Source organism: Schistocerca americana, chromosome 8, assembly GCF_021461395.2.
Source record: "Schistocerca americana isolate TAMUIC-IGC-003095 chromosome 8, iqSchAmer2.1, whole genome shotgun sequence".
Taxonomy (NCBI): domain Eukaryota; kingdom Metazoa; phylum Arthropoda; class Insecta; order Orthoptera; family Acrididae; genus Schistocerca; species Schistocerca americana.
Window position 1 is genome coordinate 377,438,316 of NC_060126.1, and position 21,697 is coordinate 377,460,012.

General features: G+C 45.5%; 1 protein-coding gene across 1 annotated transcript in view; it reads right to left on the reverse strand.

The window, feature by feature from the left end:
- The window catches only part of LOC124545866 (potassium channel subfamily K member 3-like), a gene marked incomplete at its 5' end in the record, with an annotated part of 322,017 nt that overhangs the window by 51,984 nt on the left and 248,336 nt on the right, over nt 1–21,697 (reverse strand). The window contains one exon of the mRNA XM_047124825.1: nt 5,719–6,022. Coding sequence (XP_046980781.1) covers nt 5,719–6,022 — 304 coding nt within the window. The remainder of the gene's footprint in view (nt 1–5,718; nt 6,023–21,697) is intronic.

The following is a 21,697-nucleotide window of genomic DNA, read 5'->3' on the forward strand; positions in this document are numbered from 1 at the left end:
ATCTATCGGCCAGCATTGCACAGGGCTGTGCCAAAAAAAAATTCTTATAGGAGAAGATGTATATGAGTTATCCGGCGACCTTACTGAGGTAAGAATTTCAATTTATTCAGAAGGAACTTTCAGGGCCATGCCGCAGCACTGCTGACGTCCAAATTTACCAGTTTAAATTCACAGTCAATTATTGAAAGGTTATAAGTGAGGCAAAATTTTATTGAGAGATTAGTCACATTGTATTATTGGTAGGTTACGGAATTCATCTGTTGGGCAGTCACACTGAATGTGGCTTATATAATTATATTTTTTACTGTTGGGAGGTTATTATTTAATTTTTCTCTTGGGAGGTTACAACATGCATTTCTGAGCTGCTGAACGACATCAAACTACTCTTAACGAAAAAGAACATAGTCACAAGAGAGGCTGATACTTGCGACGAGAGGCTGTTAGCTACATTACGGTTTCACGCAACTGGCAGCAGTTGAGAGGATTTCAGATCAGAGCTGTTGTATACCCACAATTATTATCTAAAATGATTAGTGAAACGGACAACGTGATTTATAGTTTCCTGGGGAAATACATCCTGACAAGCAAAATAAATAAAACAGAACAAAACAAGTCCATACAAACTTTATTATTTCTGTACGAAGGGTAAAGGATGCCTCTCTTAAGTTTAAGAAATTCATTTCGAATGATTAGAAGAAAGACTACAAACGTTAATGGAGCACATAATCTAATAAATACAACAGATATACAAGAAATGAACCATTTAACAAATGTTAGAAACGTGAAAGAAAAACACACTTTGCTCTTCGTAGCTGAAGGGTTGGATATAGGCTGGACTTTCTTAACAATGTAGCACGTAGGCTATATCTTACGAATCAATTTGGTGTGTAGATTGTATGAGTCAGGCAGTATACCATCTGCCTTCTAGAAAAACGTAATCAACACAATTCCGGAAATTGCAATAGCCGACACGTGGGAGAACTATCTCAGAATCAGCTTAGCAGCTCGTGCATCTAATTTGCTGACGAGAAGAATACAGAGAAGAATGGAAAGAAAATTGAGGATAAGAAGTGAAGAAGAACTACAGGATTTGCTGAATGGAATGAACAGTCTAAGAACGCAATATGGATTAAGAGTAAATCGAAACCGAGTGAGGTGGCTCAGTGGTTAGAACACTTGACTCGCATTCGGAGGACCGGTTCAAGCTCACGTCCGGTTATCCTGATTCAGATTTTCCATGATCTCCTTGAATCGCTTCAGGCAAATTCCGGGATGGTTCCCTTGAAAGGACATGACCGACTTTCTTCCCTATCCTTCCCTAATCCGATGGGACCGATGACCTCGCCGTTTGGTCCCTCCCCCAAATCAACCAACCAGTAAATCGAAGAAAGACTGAAATAGTGAGAAGTAGCAGGAATGAGGACAATGAAAAACTTAACATCAGGATTGGTGATCACGAAGTAGATGAAGTTAAGGAATTCTGATGCAAACAGCGACAGCCAGAGTTGCAACCAAAATGGATGTTTATTTAGTATTCGTACATCCATATTTAAACTGGATGAAGGTGGGACACAGCTGGTATGATTTTTATCAAAAATGAAATTCCTGCAGCTGTACTTAAGATTTTATATTTACTTCCCTACTAGTTTCGACGTTGCGTCAACGCCATCTTCAGGCCCGTACACTTTGATGAAATCATTTGTGTGTGGATCAGTCTAGAAGTCCGCGGTGAGACCAACACGTGCTCCACATGGATGGCGGGCAGTAACTAGTTACGCGGACTTCTAGACTGAGCCGTACACAACTGATTTCATCAAAGTGTACGGGCCTGAAGATGGCGTTGACGCTACGTCGTAACTAGTAGCGAAATAAATATAAAATCTTAAGTACAGCTGGAGGAATTTCATTTTTAATAAGTTTATTTAGTAGGTGACTGGTTTCCGGATACGCCCATTCGCAAACCAACCAATGTTTGCCAAGTAAAATGTGCGTCAAAATAACAGTAAACAAAACGCATGCGCTACCAACTAGCGCTGGAGTTACGCAGCTAAGAAATTCTGTTACCCAGGCAGCAAAATAACCTACGACGAACAGAGAAAGGTGTAAGGGATCCGTGATCCCACGAACATAGATATCAGTGTCCGATGCCCAGGTCGATAGCAGACAGGAATCGATTGTCGAGCGCTGCGGGAGGCAGTGAACCTAGTGTCGAGTACGCAGTAGTACTGGAGAGTGTCGAGTGAGAAGTGGTGCTGGAGAAACGGGCAAGAATGGTGGTCGAGTGAGTTGTAAATGGTAAAATGCACCGGAGTATGACGAGTGAGCGCGTCCCCCTGATCGTCATGGGGTTGACCCTCACTAATACCGATTCGCGAGTGGTATGAAACGGACAAGTGACAAGTGCCGAATTTCGTGTTTCGCGTCAACCGCGTCGGCCAGCAACAACCATGGATTGCAGTGAGGATTGTTGTGAATGTTAACCATCATCATCGCGTGTGACGAAGTACTGAAAATCAGCAACCAATAAAAAGATATAACCGAAATTAGACGTGTAAGGCGAAGGTAGCAACTGCCTCAGAATTTGTGTATTAGTAGGAAATATATATCAATTTGTACATCGCAACCTTTGTGGTCCTTAATAATAGACAAACTTTCAATCATTAACTATTCCGTCTCAGAACAGCCGCACTCGGTTGAAATACCCCCGAAACCACAGCAGAAAAGCCGACAGCCTTTCATCCATTAAGCACACGGTTATATAATCATAATTAACTATTTGGCGCCTTCGGTAAATTACACAAAACCCAAAAGAGGAATTTAAACGGGGGTGTTTCATCTTGGCTCCCGTGCCAAGGACAGTTGCAATCTTCGGATCCGAGAAATGGTTTATTAAGCACCATTTTTGGTTTCAGTGGAAAGACATTTGCAATTATCGGACGATTTTAGTACAAAAATAATTCGATATTGTTGTTACCGTGACTAAAATTACAGTATTTCAACTAGAAACAGAGTAATATAACATATTTATGGTGAAATTAGAAATCGCGAGACAATTTAGACAATACACTGCAAAAGTGACTCAGGAACAGTAAACAATTTGTTTTTGTTTTACAAAACCCAACAGAGGAATTTAAACGGGGGTGTTTCAAAGGAGAACATTAAAAGCAGATTAGCACTGGCAGAAAGGGCATTCCCTGGCCAAGAGAAGTCTATTAGTATCGAACATAGATCTTAATTTGAGGAAGAAATTTCTGAGAATGTACGTTTGCATCACGGCATTGTGTGAAAGCGAAAGTGGACTGTGAGAAGATCGGAACAGAAGAGAATCGAAGCATTTGAGATGTGATGCTACAGAACAATGTTGAAAACTGGTGGACTGATAAAGTAAGTAATCAGGAGGTTTTCTGTAGAATCGGCGTGGAAAGGAATACATAGCAAACACTGTTAAGATATCATGGATTAACTTCCATGGTAATAGAAGGAGCTGTAGAGCGTAAAAACTGTAGAGGGAGACGGAGACTCGACTGCGTCCAGCAAATAATTGAGGACGTAGATTGCAAGCGCTACTCGGATGAGGAGGAATTCATGGCGGGCCTCATCAGACCAGTGTTAGAAGACTGATGAAAAAAAAATCTCCTCCATTCCCCTTCCTATTCCTGCTGCCACCCCATTCTACATCAGCATCTACATCTATACTCCGGAAGCCACCCAACGGTGTGTGGTGGAGGGCACTTTACGTGCCACTGTCATTACCTCCCTTTCCTGTTCCAGTCGCGTGTGGTTCGCGGGAAGAACGACTGCCGCAAAGCCTCCGCGCGCGCTCGAATCTCTCTAATTTTACATTCGTGATCTCCTCGGGAGGTATAAGTAACATCTCCGTAACATTATCACGCTTACCAAATAACCCTGAGACGAAACGCGCCGCTCTTCTTTGGATCTTCTCTATCTGCTCTGTCACCCCTACCAGCTACGGATCCCACATTCATGAGCAATACTCAAGTATAGGTCGAACGAGTGTTTTGTATGCCACCTCCTTTGTTGATGGACTATATTTTCTAAGGACCCTCCGAATGAATCTCAACCTGGCACCCGCCTTACCAACAATTAATTTTATGTGATCATTCCACTTCAAATCGTTCCATACGCATACTCCCAGATGTTTTACAGAAGTAACTGCTACCAGTATTTGTTTTGCTATCATATAATCATACAATAAAGGATCCTTCTTCCTATGTATACACAATACATTACATTTGTCTATGTTAAGAGTCATTTGCCACTCCCTGCACCAAGTGCCTATCCGCTGGAGATCTTCCTGTATTTCGCTGCAATTTTCTAATGCTGCAACTTCTCTGTATACTACATCATCATCCGCGAAAAGCCGCATGGAACTTCCGACACTATCTACTAGCTCATTTATATATATTGTGAAAAGCAATGGTCCCGTAACACTCCCCTGTGGCACGCCAGAGGTTACTTTAACGTCTTTAGACGTCTCTCCATTGAGAACATCATGCTGTGTTCTGTTTGCTAATAACTCTTCAATCCAGCCACTCAGCCGGTCTGATAATCCGTAGGCTCTTACTTTGTTTATCAGGCGACAGTGCGGAACTGTATCGAACGCCTTCCGGAAGTCAAGGAAAACGGCATCTACCTGGGAGCCTGTATCTAATATTTTCTGGGTCTCATGAACAAATAAAGCGAGTTGGGTCTCACACGATCGCTGTTTCCGGAATCAAAAAATGGTTCAAATGGCTCTAAGCACTATGGGACTCAACATCTTAGGTCATAAGTCCCCTAGAACTTAGAACTACTTAAACCTAACTAACCTAAGGACATCACACACACCCATGCCCGAGGCAGGATTCGAACCTGCGACCGTAGCAGTCCCGCGGTTCCGGACTGCAGCGCCAGAACCGCACGGCCACCGCGGCCGGCTTTACGGAATCCACGTTGATTCCTACAGAGTAGATTCTGGGTTTTCAAAAACGACATGATACGCGAGCAAAAAACATGTTCTAAAATTCTACAACAGATCGACGTCAGAGATATAGGCCTATAGTTATGCGCATCTGCTCGACGACCCTTCTTGAAAACTGGGACTACCTGTGCTCTTTTCCAATCATTTGGAACCTTCCGTTCCTCTAGAGACTTGCGGTACACGGCTGTTAGAAGGGGGGCAAGTTCTTTCGCGTACTCTGTGTAGAATCGAAATGGTATCCCGTAAGGTCCAGTGGACCTTCCTCTGTTGAGTGATTTCAGTTGCTTTTCTATTCCTTGGACACTCATTTCGATGTCAGCGATTTTTTCGTTCCTGCGAGGATTTAGAGAAGGAACTGCAGTGCGGTCTTCCTCTGTGAAAGAGCTTTGAAAAAAGGTGCTTAGTATTTCAGCTTTACGCGTGTCATCCTCTGTTTCAATGCCATCATCATCCCGGAGTGTCTGGATATGCTGTTTAGATCCACTTACTGATTTAACGTAAGACCAGAACTTCCTAGGATTTTCTGTCAGGTCGGTGTATAGAATTTTACTTTCGAATTCACTGAACGCTTCACGCATAGCCCTCCACACGCAAACTTTGACATCGTTTAGCTTCTGTTTGTCTGTGAGGTTTTGGCAGCGCGCCAGGCGCGAGCGATTGCCAGCTCGCACGAGGAGGTCGGTGAACAGGCCTGATTTAACAGACGGTCTGCCTCTGAACCAGTTGGGCGGACTTACCTGTGCCTGTGGTGCGGGTAGAGCAGTTTGCCGTCGGCGGCGATGCTGTTGACGGCCTTGTGCGGGTAGTCGACGCCGACCCCGACGCCAGCGGCGGCGGCCAGCTTTGCCTTGGCGCTGGAGTGGTGGCCGGCGCCGCCCCCGCCGCCCAGCCCGCAGAGGCGGCCGTACAGCCGGCGGAAGCTGCGCGCCAGCACGTCGCCCACCGTCGACAGGTAGACCAGCATCAGCGGGATGCCCACCAGCGCGTACACGATCGTCACCACCTTCCCCCACGGAGTCCGCGGCGACACGCTGCCGTACCCTGGCGACACACAGGACGCGCACGCGTCACACTCCGTCTCACCAAGTCCTGCCAGCTACAGCTGCATTTATACGGCGATTGAGCTGCCACTACCGATAGATTTTATGCAACCAGCAACACCTTGAAACACCACATGCGAGATTTTCATGTCCTCTTCCCCTCTATGTTAACTGTTATTCCTACCGAGAAAATGAACAGGACATTATTGTAGGAAATCTAATGCAGTTAAATTTTGTACTGGGATACGTTTTCGCTGGAGAAAATGTATCCCAGTACAAAATTTACCAACACTACTGGCCATTAAAATTGCTACACCACGAAGGTGACGTGCTACAGGCGCGAAATTTTACCGACAGGAAGAAGATGCTGTGATATGGAAATTATTAGCTTCTCAGAGCATTCACACAATGTTGGCGCCGACGGCGACACCTACAACTTCCTGACATGAGGAACGTTCAAATAGCTCTGAGCACTATGGGACTCAACTTCTGAGGTAATTAGTCCCCTAGAACTTAGAACTAGTTAAACCTAACTAACCTAAGGACGTCACACACATCCATGCCCGAGGCAGGATTCGAACCTGCGACCGTAGCGGTCTCGCGGTTCCAGCGCCTAGAACCGCACGGCCACTTCGGCCGGCGACATGAGGAAGGTTTCAATCCGATTTCTCATACACAAACAGCAGTTGACCGGCGTTGCCTGGTGAAACGTTGTTGTGATGCCTCGTGTAAGGAGCAGAAATGCTTACCATCACGTTTCCGACTTTGATAAAGGTCGGATTGTAGCCTATCGCGATTGCGGTTTATCGTATCGCGACATTACTGCTCGCGTTAGTCGAGATCCAATGAATGTTAGCAGAATATGGAATCGGTGGGTTCAGGAGGGTAATACGGAACGCCGTGCTGGATCCCAACGGCCTCGTATCACTAGCAGTCGAGATGACTGGCATCTTATCCACATGGCTGTAACGGATCGTGCAGCCACGTCTCGATCCCTGATTCAACAGATGGGAACGTTTGCAAGACAACAACCATCTGCACGAACAGTTCGATGACGTTTTCAGCAGCATAGACGATCAGCTCGGAGACCGTGGCTGCGGTTACCCTTGACGAAGTATCACAGACAGGAGCGCCTGCGATGGTATACTCAACGACGAACCTGTGTGCACGAATGGCAAAACGTCATTTTTTCGGATGAATCCAGGTTCCGTTTACAGCATCATGATGGTCGCATCCGTGTTTGGCGACATCGCCGTGAACGCACATTGGAAGCGTGTAATCGTCATCGCCATATTGGCGTATCACCCGGCGTGATGGTATGGGGTCGCATTGGTTACACGTCTCGGTCACCTCTTGTTCGCATTGACGGCACTTTGAAGAGTGGACGTTACATTTCAGATGTGTTACGACCCGTGGCTCTACCCTTCATACGATCCCTGCGAAACCCTACATTTCAGCAGGATAATGCACGACCGCATGTTGCAGGTCCTGTACGGGCCTTTCTGGACACAGAAAATGTTCGACTGCTGCCCTGGCCAGCACATTCCCCAGACCTCTCACCAACTGAAAACGTCTGGTCAATGGTGGCCGAGCAACTGGCTCGTCATAATACGCCAGTCATTACTCTTGATGAACTGTGGTATCGTGTTGAAGCTGCATGGGCAGCTGTACCTGTACACGCCATCCAAGCTGTGTTTGACTCAACGGCCAGGCGTGTCAAGGCCTTTATTACGGCCAGAGGTGGTTGTTCTGGATACTGATTTCTCAAGATCTATGCACGCAAATTGCGTGAAAATGAAGTCACATGTCAGTTCTAGTAAAATATATTTGGCCAATGAATAACCGTTTATCTTCTGGATTTCTTCTTTGTGTAGCAATTTTAATGGCCAGTAGTGTACATTAAATTTCCTAACAAAAGGTCCTATTCATTTTTCTGTAGGACTAAGAGTTTGCATGAGGCGAATAAGAGAGTATGAAAATCTTATGCATAGACTTTGAAGGCGTTGTGGGTTGCATAAAGCCCATCGGCAGGGGCAGTTGACTCACCCTCTACATGGTGATATTGCTGCATGGGGACAACCTGCATGAAACCATCACTGAAACGATAAGGAGTGAAATTGGTCAAATGGACACATGGCGCAGAAATGCGTGATATCTTTACTACGGGGTGCACATTAATTCATCATATCTGTACAGTTCAACGCAGTGCATGGAATGTTGTCATGTGACCACCATCAGGTGAAATGCTGGAAGTGGCCCCCACAGACCTCAAAGCGCCTGCTGGTGTGATCGAGGGGTTCTAGGCGCTTCAGTCTGGAACCGCGCGACCGCTACGGTCGCAGGTTCGAATCCTGCCTCTGGCATGGATGTGTGTGATGTCCTTAGGTTGGTTAGGTTTAAGTAGTTCTGAGTTCTAGGGGACTGATGACCTCAGATGTTAAGTCCCAAAGTGCTGAGAGCCATTTGAACCATTTGGACCTCGAAGCATCCACGAACACAACACAGCAATGACCTGTGTATATGTACAAATGTCACATCCTGGAACCGAATGGTCTCAAAGACGGCATGAAGGTGTTCTTCCAGTGTCTGCATGTCCCGGATGGACTGGGTGCGCACAGTTTGATTCTGGTGGCCCTCAGAGGTAGAAATCTAAAGCCTTAAGGTCCGGCGACCGGGCAGGCAATGCTACTGAGTCACGTCGTCCGATCTGTCGGCCAAGCTAGATGAAATGCGGTCAGCTGACCCACCATCATGTAGCCACATTACACTTCGTACAACCAAAGGCACATCTTACAGCAAGGGAGATATAGTCACCTGCAAGAAGTGAAGATATGTCTCGCTTGTGAGGCGTTTTCGAAAAATGACTGATCGAACGAGGCGGTCGCCAATAATCCCCACAAATAGATCGAGGCTGAACTGGTGCTTCGGTACTCTCCGTAGGCCACAGGTGAGTGTTGTAAAGCATAAAGATAGCCTCGTCTGTGGATAGGATGACAGAAATCCTAGACCACGATTGCCGGCGGCCGGCCGCTGTAACCGAGCGGTTCTAGGCGCTTCAGTCCGGAACCGCGCTGCTGCTACGGTCGCAGGTTAGAATCCTGCCTCGGGAATGGATGTGTGCGATGTCCTTAGGCTAGTTAGGTTTAAGTAGTTATATGTCTAGGGCACTGATGACCTCAGATGTTAAGTCCCATAGTGCTCAGAGCCATTTGAATCATTTGACGGCCACTGCAACAAACCAGCGATAAAAACGTCGCACAACGGCCCACAATGAGCACAAAGGACAAAATAGAATAAAAAAGTGCGCGTTCCAACTTTAGTCCTGAGAAACCTTGCGTAGGCTGTACTGGAGTATACTAGACCAATGCTCCGGTGTCATTCCAGTCTCAAGTAGATACGACATTTGCCGTGACAGTTAATGGTAATCAGTGAATCATACAACGACACATATTTCGGAAATTGTCTGTGTCACTCGTTTAATATATGATAGCAATCCTGCCTAGCTGTCAGGATAAAATAAAATGGGTAGCATAGCAGAAGCTATATTTATAACATTTTTAACCGGTGTGATGATGTATATCGACTTAAAACTTAACTACTACGGACATTATACAAAATGGTTGGCTTCAAAATTACCTCTGCGAGGCTCTACTTTTGTAAAGGACTCTCACACTACCGTAATGGAAATGGAAAAAAGAACACATTGACACCGGTGTGTCAGACCCACCATACTTGCTCCGGACACTGCGACAGGGCTGTACTAGCAATGATCACACGCACGGCACAGCGGACACACCAGGAACCGCGGTGTTGGCCGTCGAATGGCGCTAGCTGCGCAGCATTTGTGCACCGCCGCCGTCAGTGTCAGCCAGTTTGCCGTGGCATACGGAGCTCCATCGCAGTCTTTAACACTGGTAGCATGCCGCGACAGCGTGGACGTGAACCGTATGTGCAGTTGACGGACTTTGAGCGAGGGCGTATAGTGGGCATGCGGGAGGCCGGGTGGACGTACCGCCGAATTGCTCAACACGTGGGGCGTGAGGTCTCCACAGTACGTCGATGTTGTCGCCAGTGGTCGGCGGAAGGTGCACGTGCCCGTCGACCTGGGACCGGACCGCAGCGACGCACGGATGCACGCCAAGACCGTAGGATCCTACGCAGTGCCGTAGGGGACCGCACCGCCACTTCCCAGCAAATTAGGGACACTGTTGCTCCTGGGGTATCGGCGAGGACCATTCGCAACCGTCTCCATGAAGCTGGGCTACGGTCCCGCACACCGTTAGGCCGTCTTCCGCTCACGCCCCAACATCGTGCAGCCCGCCTCCAGTGGTGTCGCGACAGGCGTGAATGGAGGGACGAATGGAGACGTGTCGTCTTCAGCGATGAGAGTCGCTTCTGCCTTGGTGCCAATGATGGTCGTATGCGTGTTTGGCGCCGTGCAGGTGAGCGCCACAATCAGGACTGCATACGACCGAGGCACACAGGGCCAACACCCGGCATCATGGTGTGGGGAGCGATCTCCTACACTGGCCGTACACCACTGGTGATCGTCGAGGGGACACTGAATAGTGCACGGTACATCCAAACCGTCATCGAACCCATCGTTCTACCATTCCTAGACCGGCAAGGGAACTTGCTGTTCCAACAGGACAATGCACGTCCGCATGTATCCCGTGCCACCCAACGTGCTCTAGAAGGTGTAAGTCAACTACCCTGGCCAGCAAGATCTCCGGATCTGTCCCCCATTGAGCATGTTTGGGACTGGATGAAGCGTCGTCTCACGCGGTCTGCACGTCCAGCACGAACGCTGGTCCAACTGAGGCGCCAGGTGGAAATGGCATGGCAAGCCGTTCCACAGGACTACATCCAGCATCTCTACGATCGTCTCCATGGGAGAATAGCAGCCTGCATTGCTGCGAAAGGTGGATATACACTGTACTAGTGCCGACATTGTGCGTGCTCTGTTGCCTGTGTCTATGTGCCTGTGGTTCTGTCAGTGTGATCATGTGATGTATCTGACCCCAGGAATGTGTCAATAAAGTTTCCCCTTCCTGGGACAATGAATTCACGGTGTTCTTATTTCAATTTCCAGGAGTGTAGTTTCAATGCACGGATTTGGCATAATCGAAGCTGCTGCGTTGCCGACTAGTCAGCTACGTGAAGATGCGCAGAAGCTCGGAATAAGGATATCCGGCATTGCCGAGAAGATTTTACACGCAAATCGCCCGTCGTATTTTATTGTCTTATTGCATCTTCGGCTCCATCCACATCGAGAGTCCAAATAAGGGCAACTGAAGAACGTAAACAGATGCCACCTGAGGTAAAAGGTCCGCTTTCCGAACCATCTCCCCGTGGACAATTCGACAGCGACCGTTACGAAAGTAGTAATGACACAAGCGACGATTGTGACTATGATTGCGGCTGAAGAACGTAAACAGATGCCACCTGAGGTAAAAGGTCCGCTTTCCGAACCATCTCCCCGTGGACAATTCGACAGCGACCGTTACGAAAGTAGTAATGACACAAGCGACGATTGTGACTATGATTGCGGCTGAAAAATGTAAAGTATTGAATAAAACATTTCATTACGGCAATTCTTAATTCTAAGTCGTTATCGGCAACCTCAGAATGCGTTATACATAAAGTTTTACTCAAATCCGCTAAAATTATAATTTTTGTAATTCTGACATCAGATTCCTAATCAGCAGCCCAAACGTCCTAAAGGGAGAACAGTTTTGTAGGATGTTATACGCAGTTTTTTATTCCGTCCAGGTTTTGAAGCGAGTGAGTTGGTCCACAGCGGGTCGCCGAGGAGGCAAAACCGTAGGTACTAAGGTTTGCAAGCGTTGTAAGTGATACATGTAGTGGCAATTGCCATCATGACTGTTCCACACGGTCGTCTAGCTCACACAATGCTGGCGGGCACTTACTTGGTGCTGATTCGGGGATCATATCCTACAGTATTCAATATCTGTTGCTCCACGTCCTATGAACGTACCAGGCCCATCTGCCTTTCACGGTTAACCATTTCCGTAAACGAGCCTATCTCACTCAAACGACGGAACACAGTAGGAAACAGTTTATGGTGAGGTTGCCGGAAGGAAAGGATACTTTTACCGGTACAATCGTGCTGCTACCATTCCATTGCCATTTGCCTCTCCGTATATTCCGTATGTTCCTGGTCTGTATACCAGGTCATCGTTTCTCAGCCCTGCATTTCACGATGGACGTCCATGCCAGAGTGATCCAGCAGCAACAGTGAAGCGAATGCCCGATAGTGCTGTCGAGGGAGCTCACTACCGTCTTCGACGACATTAGTGTCCTTTTGAGTGTGGAGCTAAAACACTACAGACACGGCATTCCCACTTGCCGGGTGTTTTCTTATGTAAGCTGTCAGTAACTCATGCCTTCATTGTGAAAGATCTTTTACCTCCCCTTTCAAATGGGTGGACCTCCCATGAACGCACTTCTGGCCATATCTCCATATGACCAGTGGCGTAGCTGGGTACTTTGGCATTCCCCGCTCCACGGAGCCAACAGAAATATGAAATTTTTGGTGGGAAGCAATTTATGATAAAAGTTGTTAAGTAAGAATAGTATACCATGTGTAGAAGTATGAAACTGGAGTTTTCCTATAGATGGTGCTAACCGTCAGTGTATGGCCCGCGAGACCGCGTCTGCAGTGCCATCTGCTTCCTGTAACGGCTGACGACAAATGTCAACACACAGTAATCCAAGTTCCATACATCGATATCTGTTGCAAATCCGTAAACATGTCGAGTTTTGTGCCTAAGAACTACGATTTGCGGACAGCATTGGTTTTCTGTTATCATTTGAAGAAACCTGCTACAGAATCGCATTGAATGCTTGTCGAAGCTTTAGGCAAACATGCTCTTGGGAAAATAAAGTGTTTCGAGTGGTTCAAAAAATTCAAAAGTGGTGATTTTGACGTGAGAAACGACGAGCGTGAGAAACCACCGAAAAGGTTCAAAGACAACACGTTGCATGCTCTATTGGACGAAGGAACTCACGGAACAATTGAATGTGACGCAGAAGGCCGTTTCTCACCGGTTGAAAGATTTGGGGTGCAGGAAGTGGGAAAATGGGTTCCGCATGAACTGAATAAAATACAGTAAGCAAATCGAAATACCACTTGTAAAACGCTGCTCGCCAGATACAAAAGAAAGTCGTTTCTCCATCGAATAGTGACAGGTGGTAAAAATGGATATACTTTGAGAATCGCCGGCCGGAGTGGCCGTGCGGTTCTGGGCGCTACAGTCTGGAGCCGCGTGCCCGCTACGGTCGCAGGTTCGAATCCTGCCTCGGGCATAGACGTGTGTGGTGTCCTTAGGTTAGTTAGGTTTAAGTAGTTCTAAGTTCTAAGGGACTGATGACCACAGCAGTTAAGTCCCATAGTGCTCAGAGCCATTTTTTTGAGAATCCTAAACATCGTAAATCAAGGATGAATCCAGCAAACCATCAACATCCAAAGCATGACCAATCTCTTTGGAAAGAAGAAAACGCTCTTTGTTTGGTGGGATCTGAAGGGTATCATCTATAACGAGCTGCTAAATCCTGGTGAAACCGGCCGGCCGAAGTGGCCGCGCGGTTCTGGCGCTGCAGTCTGGAACCGCGAGACCGCTACGGTCGCAGGTTCGAATCCTGCCTCGGGCATGGATGTGTGTGATGTCCTTCGGTTAGTTAGGTTTAACTAGTTCTAAGTTCTAGGGGACTGATGACCTCAGCAGTTGAGTCCCATAGTGCTCAGAGCCATTTGAACCTGGTGAAACCGTTAACACTGATCGCTATCAACAGCAATGAGCGATGTAAATCTTGAAGGAATCGATAATTCAATGTACTTCATCGTTACACATATTCAGCTACACGTTTTGTGGAACACACATTTTTTTAATCCAGAAGACCCTAAATCAGATATCTCCTGTATCCAGTTCTTCGATTTCTTTACGGTAATGAAGGATTTTTTAATTTGCAATCTGACAAATCCACTTACCACAAAGTAATAACAGCACGAAAATCTTCACTGCCCAACCAAATCATGAAAATAATTCAGTGACTAACAAGCCTATGTTAACAGTGCCCTCTGTACAAAAAATTGGGTATCAAACAAGAATAATTTGCATAACTGTCTCAAGAACTGTAGTGAGAATAGTCTTTGGTTACGTGCTAGTTTAGTGGAAAAAGCAGCGTATGCGTACATGAGGATCAGGCCCGGACAATAATCTCTGCAGTTGCCCGACCGCTCTCATCAGTGTCAGGAATAAAACGACGAAAAAGCATATTTTTAGTATTCGTACCACAGAAACTGGCAAGTTTTTCGCCACCAAGGAGCTGGTACCTGGTGCGGAACCAGACCTCCGTACCCCCCCCCCCCCTCCCTTAGTACATCACTTCGTATGACCCTTTTTCCTCCTTATCCTCTTAGGGATAGTTTTCGGCAGTTTGGTCCCACATAAAAAATTTTCCCTGTAGACCCAGAAAGGCATTGCACGTGGTGGAGGGTTCTTCGTGCCAATACTATCTTTCATCTTTCTTTATCTTTCTCACTCGTGCCCTGAGCGACGGAAGATGGCTTTCTACACTCCTGGAAATGGAAAAAAGAACACATTGACACCGGTGTGTCAGACCCACCATACTTGCTCCGGACACTGCGAGAGGGCTGTACAAGCAATGATCACACGCACGGCACAGCGGACACACCAGGAACCGCGGTGTTGGCCGTCGAATGGCGCTAGCTGCGCAGCATTTGTGCACCGCCGCCGTCAGTGTCAGCCAGTTTGCCGTGGCATACGGAGCTCCATCGCAGTCTTTAACACTGGTAGCATGCCGCGACAGCGTGGACGTGAACCGTATGTGCAGTTGACGGACTTTGAGCGAGGGCGTATAGTGGCCATGCGGGAGGCCGGGTGGACGTACCGCCGAATTGCTCAACACGTGGGGCGTGAGGTCTCCACAGTACATCGATGTTGTCGCCAGTGGTCGGCGGAAGGTGCACGTGCCCGTCGACCTGGGACCGGACCGCAGCGACGCACGGATGCACGCCAAGACCGTAGGATCCTACGCAGTGCCGTAGGGGACCGCACCGCCACTTCCCAGCAAATTAGGGACACTGTTGCTCCTGGGGTATCGGCGAGGACCATTCGCAACCGTCTCCATGAAGCTGGGCTACGGTCCCGCACACCGTTAGGCCGTCTTCCGCTCACGCCCCAACATCGTGCAGCCCGCCTCCAGAGGTGTCGCGACAGGCGTGAATGGAGGGACGAATGGAAACGTGTCGTCTTCAGCGATGAGAGTCGCTTCTGCCTTGGTGCCAATGATGGTCGTATGCGTGTTTGGCGCCGTGCAGGTGAGCGCCACAATCAGGACTGCATACGACCGAGGCACACAGGGCCAACACCCGGCATCATGGTGTGGGGAGCGATCTCCTACACTGGCCGTACACCACTGGTGATCGTCGAGGGGACACTGAATAGTGCACGGTACAACCAAACCGTCATCGAACCCATCGTTCTACCATTCCTAGACCGGCAAGGGAACTTGCTGTTCCAACAGGACAATGCACGTCCGCATGTATCCCGTGCCACCCAACGTGCTCTAGAAGGTGTAAGTCAACTACCCTGGCCAGCAAGATCTCCGGATCTGTCCCCCATTGAGCATGTTTGGGTCTGGATGAAGCGTCGTCTCACGCGGTCTGCACGTCCAGCACGAACGCTGGTCCAACTGAGGCGCCAGGTGGAAATGGCATGGCAAGCCGTTCCACAGGACTACATCCAGCATCTCTACGATCGTCTCCATGGGAGAATAGCAGCCTGCATTGCTGCGAAAGGTGGATATACACTGTACTAGTGCCGAAATTGTGCATGCTCTGTTGCCTGTGTCTATGTGCCTGTGGTTCTGTTAGTGTGATCATGTGATGTATCTGACCCCAGGAATGTGTCAATAAAGTTTCCCCTTCCTGGGACAATGAATTCACGGTGTTCTTATTTCAATTTCCATGAGTGTATATGCCTCTGTGCATGCCCTAATCTCTCTCTTCTTCATCTCACGCTCCCTTCACAAGATAAACAAACGCCGATCGCAGCGTAATGGCTCTCTAAATTTACTCATCAAAGTTTCGCTGTAACTATGTCGCCTTTTTCATCATGACATTGCGTCTCTTCTACGGCAGAATTCGCGTAGGAAATAGATTTATAAGTAACAAATGTACATAATATGTCACCTCATGTCTACGTCGAACATGGAAAAATGAGATATTTACACAAGACCAAATTGAAGTGGAGAAAATGACACCAACGTCTTGTCAACGTAAAGTCAAAACACTCGCAGAGAGTGTTTAACATGACACGTTAAGCGCATTCCATACCTTTTCGTTACGGTTGCTGTGAACGCGTTCATTAGAATTAAATATGTAATGATTGGACGTGACATACAGTGAGAATCGTTCTTTATTCTCCCTGTAATACCGAAAAAAAATCATAGTTTAAAACTGTATAAGTGAATATACGAGGGCGTGCTGAAAAGTAATGCCGCCGAATTCATTACGTGAAACGAACTGATTTCTGCATCTGTATGCAGGAGGCCTGCATTCAGTTCATGTTCCAGCATCTACTTTCGTATCTTTTCTTTTAAAAAGGAAGTGAAATTCTTCGAAGATACACGAAGATGATGAATATAGTAGCTAAGTCGCTGTGAAGCGATGCCAGAAAATGCACTCAGTGAGACCGGTTTTTGCTTCTACAGGCGTAATAGTTTCTCCACATCCTCCTCTGACAAACGTGGAACAGTTTTGTGCCGTTAACATGCCAACGGCCGCGCCTCTTCAACTAAGCTTTTCATTGAAACTAAACCAAGATTAAAATCACTTAATTCTCAAACAAAATAAAGATAGTTCAGTCTTAATTTCTAAATTTTTAATGAAACAATTAGTTTGAAGCTACGATATCACGCTGGTTTGATATTATATGATTAAAAGATGAAGACTGTCCGCAGTTTATTGTTTTTGTAGGATAGAAATGTACCAGGGCTATGGCTTCGTAGTAATGGACATTGGAATTACATAATGTGGAGGCTAATGTGTGGACTAGTAACAGAATTGGTTTTCCCTATGCAGGTTGGGATTTCATGAAGAATTAAGTCGCTACGCTAAAAAGAAGTCTATTAATTAAAAAAAGTAAAATAAAAACTTAAGTTCGAGGAAGAAATTTCTGAGAATCTACGCTTGGGATACGTCATTATATGGAGGTGAATCATGGATTGTGGGAAAACGAAAGATAATCAAAGCAATTACAGTGTGATGCTGTAAGAGGTTGTTGAAAATTAAGTGTACTGATAAGACCAAAAATGTAAAGGTTGTATGTAGAATTTGGGAGAAACTGAACATATGGAAAACACTGAAGGAAGGAGAACAGATGTTAAGACATCATGCAATAACTTCCATAGCACTAGAGAGGGCTGTAAAGAAACACAGATTGAAATACGTTCAATGAATATTTGAATAAGTTGGGCGTAAGTGCTACTCCGAGGTGAAGAGGTTGGCGCAGCAGTGAAATTCATGGCGGGCCCCCACCAGTTACAAGACGAAAAAAAAGGGGATGATATAGCTTAGACAACGATCTCTGTCCAATAAAGAAAATGAGAATTAAAGAAATTGTGATGAACAGAGAGAAAAATAATAGTTTTTTTATGACTAGCAGGATATGTGGATGTAAGGGTGATTTCGTATTCCGGTAGCAAGAGTTTGACATTTTGTTGGGGAGAGAAATGGTAACTATTTAGGTGTGAGTGGATAAACGTTTCGGTATATGACCGGTGGAATAAGAAGATTATTGCAACTTTACAGGACCTTTAAAGCACATATAGTTGATTAGTATGAGTAAAGAGCGAGGATATCATAAAATGGTGGAAGATTCGTATTGGATGTATAAATCTCAGACAGAAATGGAGATGGAGAACGTGCCGTTCAAGGATTTGCAGAGATTAAAAAACTTTTGGGGTCATAAAACCAAGAGATGGTGGCAAATGTAAGAGAAGTTAAGTGCTGTGGAAGTCCTAAAGGATGTTGTTACCTTTCTAACGCTTTACTAACAAGCAACAATGGGTGCATGGAGAAATTTTGCAGTAAAATGTGGCATTTATTGAGAGGAGAAGTTTTCACGTATTATGTTGTTCATTTAGGAAATGAAGTAGGGAAAAACTCTGCCATAGTTTGCTAAGAATATTATAAAGACACCTAGAAAACGGAGATAGCTGCACTGTGGATTCAAAAAAATGGCACACATTTAGTGAAAAAAGTCCGTATGGAACAAAAGAACATGTACTTCCTGTAATGATAAAGCGGTCAACTAATTTGGAAGTAAAATTCTCCAAACCAAATTTCCGAAAAAATCAACGAAGTTTTGGGCTATTTAAACCAAGTTACTGTTCAATTACTCATTGCCCACATAGGTACTAAAATGGAAGAACGTATTACGAAGGATGTGTTCCCAAAATATTTCACAAAGAAAAGATTGAATGACAGGCTCTGGTTTTCATTCAGCGTTATCACAACCACAGTTATCATCATCAGCCATATTACATCCACTACTGGTCAAACGCTTTCTTTAAGATGTTTCTGTGCAAGACATACATCAACTTTACGCATCTGTGGGAATAATCGAACCAACAACCGAATGTAGTGCGTGTTTCATCTAGTACAAGGGTTATATTTGAAGTTATTCTCGAGTTATCTGTGTTCATTCATAAATGTGTAGTTACGTTCCCAGAAGTAATAAAACTAATTCTGTATGCCTTAATCTTGGGTGCATTATTTTGTGTCGTTTGTAAGCATGTGCGAGACTGACGTGATGTAACACGAGGAAATCTGATCTGCCCGCACAACCATCATGCATCTGCTTGTCATATGTCATTTAAACGCCTTCCATTTGACAACAGTCTCGCTCCCTTGGAATTCAGCAAAGAGCTTCTTTAGCTCAACTGTTATTCATTTGATTTGCTACATGTCACTTCCACGTTACACATAACACTTGAATATTTCCTATAATCTATACACACGATGTTACAGGATGGCCTGGATATGCTAAAAATACCATAATAATGTATACTGCTTTGACTCGTAACGCGATTTATGTGCACCTGAAGAATTGACGATTACTGCACCGACCAGGTGTTCTATAATTTTCGACGCTACCAAGACTCGGTTCTTATCTCTACGTACATTTCTGCCTAATGTTCCTCTTGACGAATCCATACAAACAAGCAGCCTACATATCACTGCGCCACTGATGTTCAGATACGATGTTGCACACTCTAACTTTAAAAGAACGATCGTCAGTGCCAAGCATGAACTGATTTCCACCAATACATGTAAGCAAATGGTTCAAATGGCTCTGAGCACTATGGGACTCAACTGCTGAGGTCATTAGTCCCCTAGAACTTAGAACTAGTTAAACCTAACTAACCTAAGGACATCACAAACATCCATGCCCGAGGCAGGATTCGAACCTGCGACCGTAGCGGTCTTGCGGTTCCAGACTGCAGCGCCTTTAACCGCACGGCCACTTCGGCCGGCTGTAAGCAATTGGTCTGAAAATATTCAAAAGTGTTCCTACTATCACTGAGATGAAGAGTAAATTATTAAGTTGGCGCATAAATTCACAGCATGTTGTTTCCTGTTGCTATGAGATACTGACAGGTTTCAGATAGATTATAGAATGGTAAGACAGAGATTTAGGTACCAGGTTTTAAATTGTGAGACATTTCCAGGGGCAGATGTGGACTCTGACCACAATCTATTGGTTATGAACTTTAGATTAAAACTGAAGAAACTGCAAAAAGGTGGGAATTTAAGGAGATGGGACCTGGATAAACTGACTAAACCAGAGGTTGTACAGAGTTTCAGGGAGAGCATAAGGGAACAATTGACAGGAATGGGGGAAAGAAATACAGTAGAAGAAGAATGGGTAGCTTTGAGAGATGAAGTAGTGAAGGCAGCAGAGGATCAAGTAGGTAAAAAGACGAGGGCTAGTAGAAATCCTTGGGTAACAGAAGAAATGTTGAATTTAATTGATGAAAGGAGAAAATATAAAAATGCATTAAATGAAGCAGGCAAAAAGGAATACAAAGTCTCAAAAATGAGATCCACAGGAAGTGCAAAATGGCTAAGCAGGGATGGCTAGAGGACAATTGTAAGGAAAATTAAAGAGACCTTTGGAGATATGAGAACGACTTGTATGAATATCAAGACCTCAGATGGAAACCCAGTTCTAAGCAAAGAAGGGAAAGCAGAAAGGTGGAAGGAGTATATAGAGGGTCTATACAAGGGCGATGTACTTGAGGACAATATTATGGAAATGGAAGAGGATGTAGATGAAGATGAAATGGGAGATACGATACTGCGTCAAGAGTTTGACAGAGCACTGAAAGACTTGAGTCGAAACAAGGCCCCTGGAGTAGACAACATTCCGTTAGAACTACAGACGGCCTTGGGAGAGCCAGTCCTGACAAAACTCTACCATCTGGTGAGCAAGATGTATGAGACAGGCGAAATACGCTGACTTCAAGAAGAATATAATAATTCCAATCCCAAAGAAAGCAGGTACTGACAGATGTGAAAATTACCGACCAGTCAGTTTAATAAGTCACAGCTGCAAAATACTAATTCGAATTCTTTACAGACGAATGAAAAAACTAGTAGAAGCCGACCTCGGGGAAGATCAGTTTGGATTCCGTAGAAATACTGGAATACGTGAGGGAATACTGACCCTACGACTTATCTTAGAAGCTAGATTAAGGACAGGCAAACCTACGTTTCTAGCATTTGTAGGCTTAGAGAAAGCTTTTGACAATGTTGACTGAAATACTCTCTTTCAAATTCTGAAGGTGACAGGGATAAAGTACAGGCAGCGAAAGGCTATTTACAATTTGTACAGCAACCAGATGGCAGTTACAACAGTCGAGGGTCATGAAAGGGAAGCAGTGGTTGGGAAGGGAATGAGACAGGGTTGTAGCCTCTCACCGATGTTATTCAATCTGTCTATTGAGCAAGCAGTGAAGGAAACAAAAGAAAAAATTCTGAGTATGTATTAAAATCCATAGTGAAGAAATAAAAGCTTTGAGGTTCGCTGATGACATTGTAATTCTGTCAAAGACAGCAAAGGACTTGGAAGAGCAGGTGAACGAAATGGATAGTGTCTTGAAAGGAGGATATAAGATGGACATAAACAAAAGCAAAAGCAAAAACCAGGATAATGGAATGTAGTCGAATTAAGTCGGGTGATGCTGAGGGAATTAGATTAGGAAATGAGACACTTAAAGTAGTAAATGAGTTTTGCTATTTGGGGAGCAAAATAACTGATGATGGTCGAAGTAGAGAGGATATAAAATGTAGACTGGCAATGGCAAGGAAAGCGTTTCTGAAGAAGAGAAATTGGTTAACATTGAGTATAGATTTAGGTGTCAGGATGTCGTATCTGAGAGTATTTGTATGGAGCGTAGCCATGTATGGAAGTGAAACATGGGCGATAACTAGTTTGGACAAGAATAGAAGCTTTCGAAATGTGGTGGTACAGAAGAATGCTGAGGATTAGATGGGTAGATCACATAACTAATGAGGGGGTATTGAATGAAATTGGGGAGAAGAGGATCTTGTAGCACAACTTGA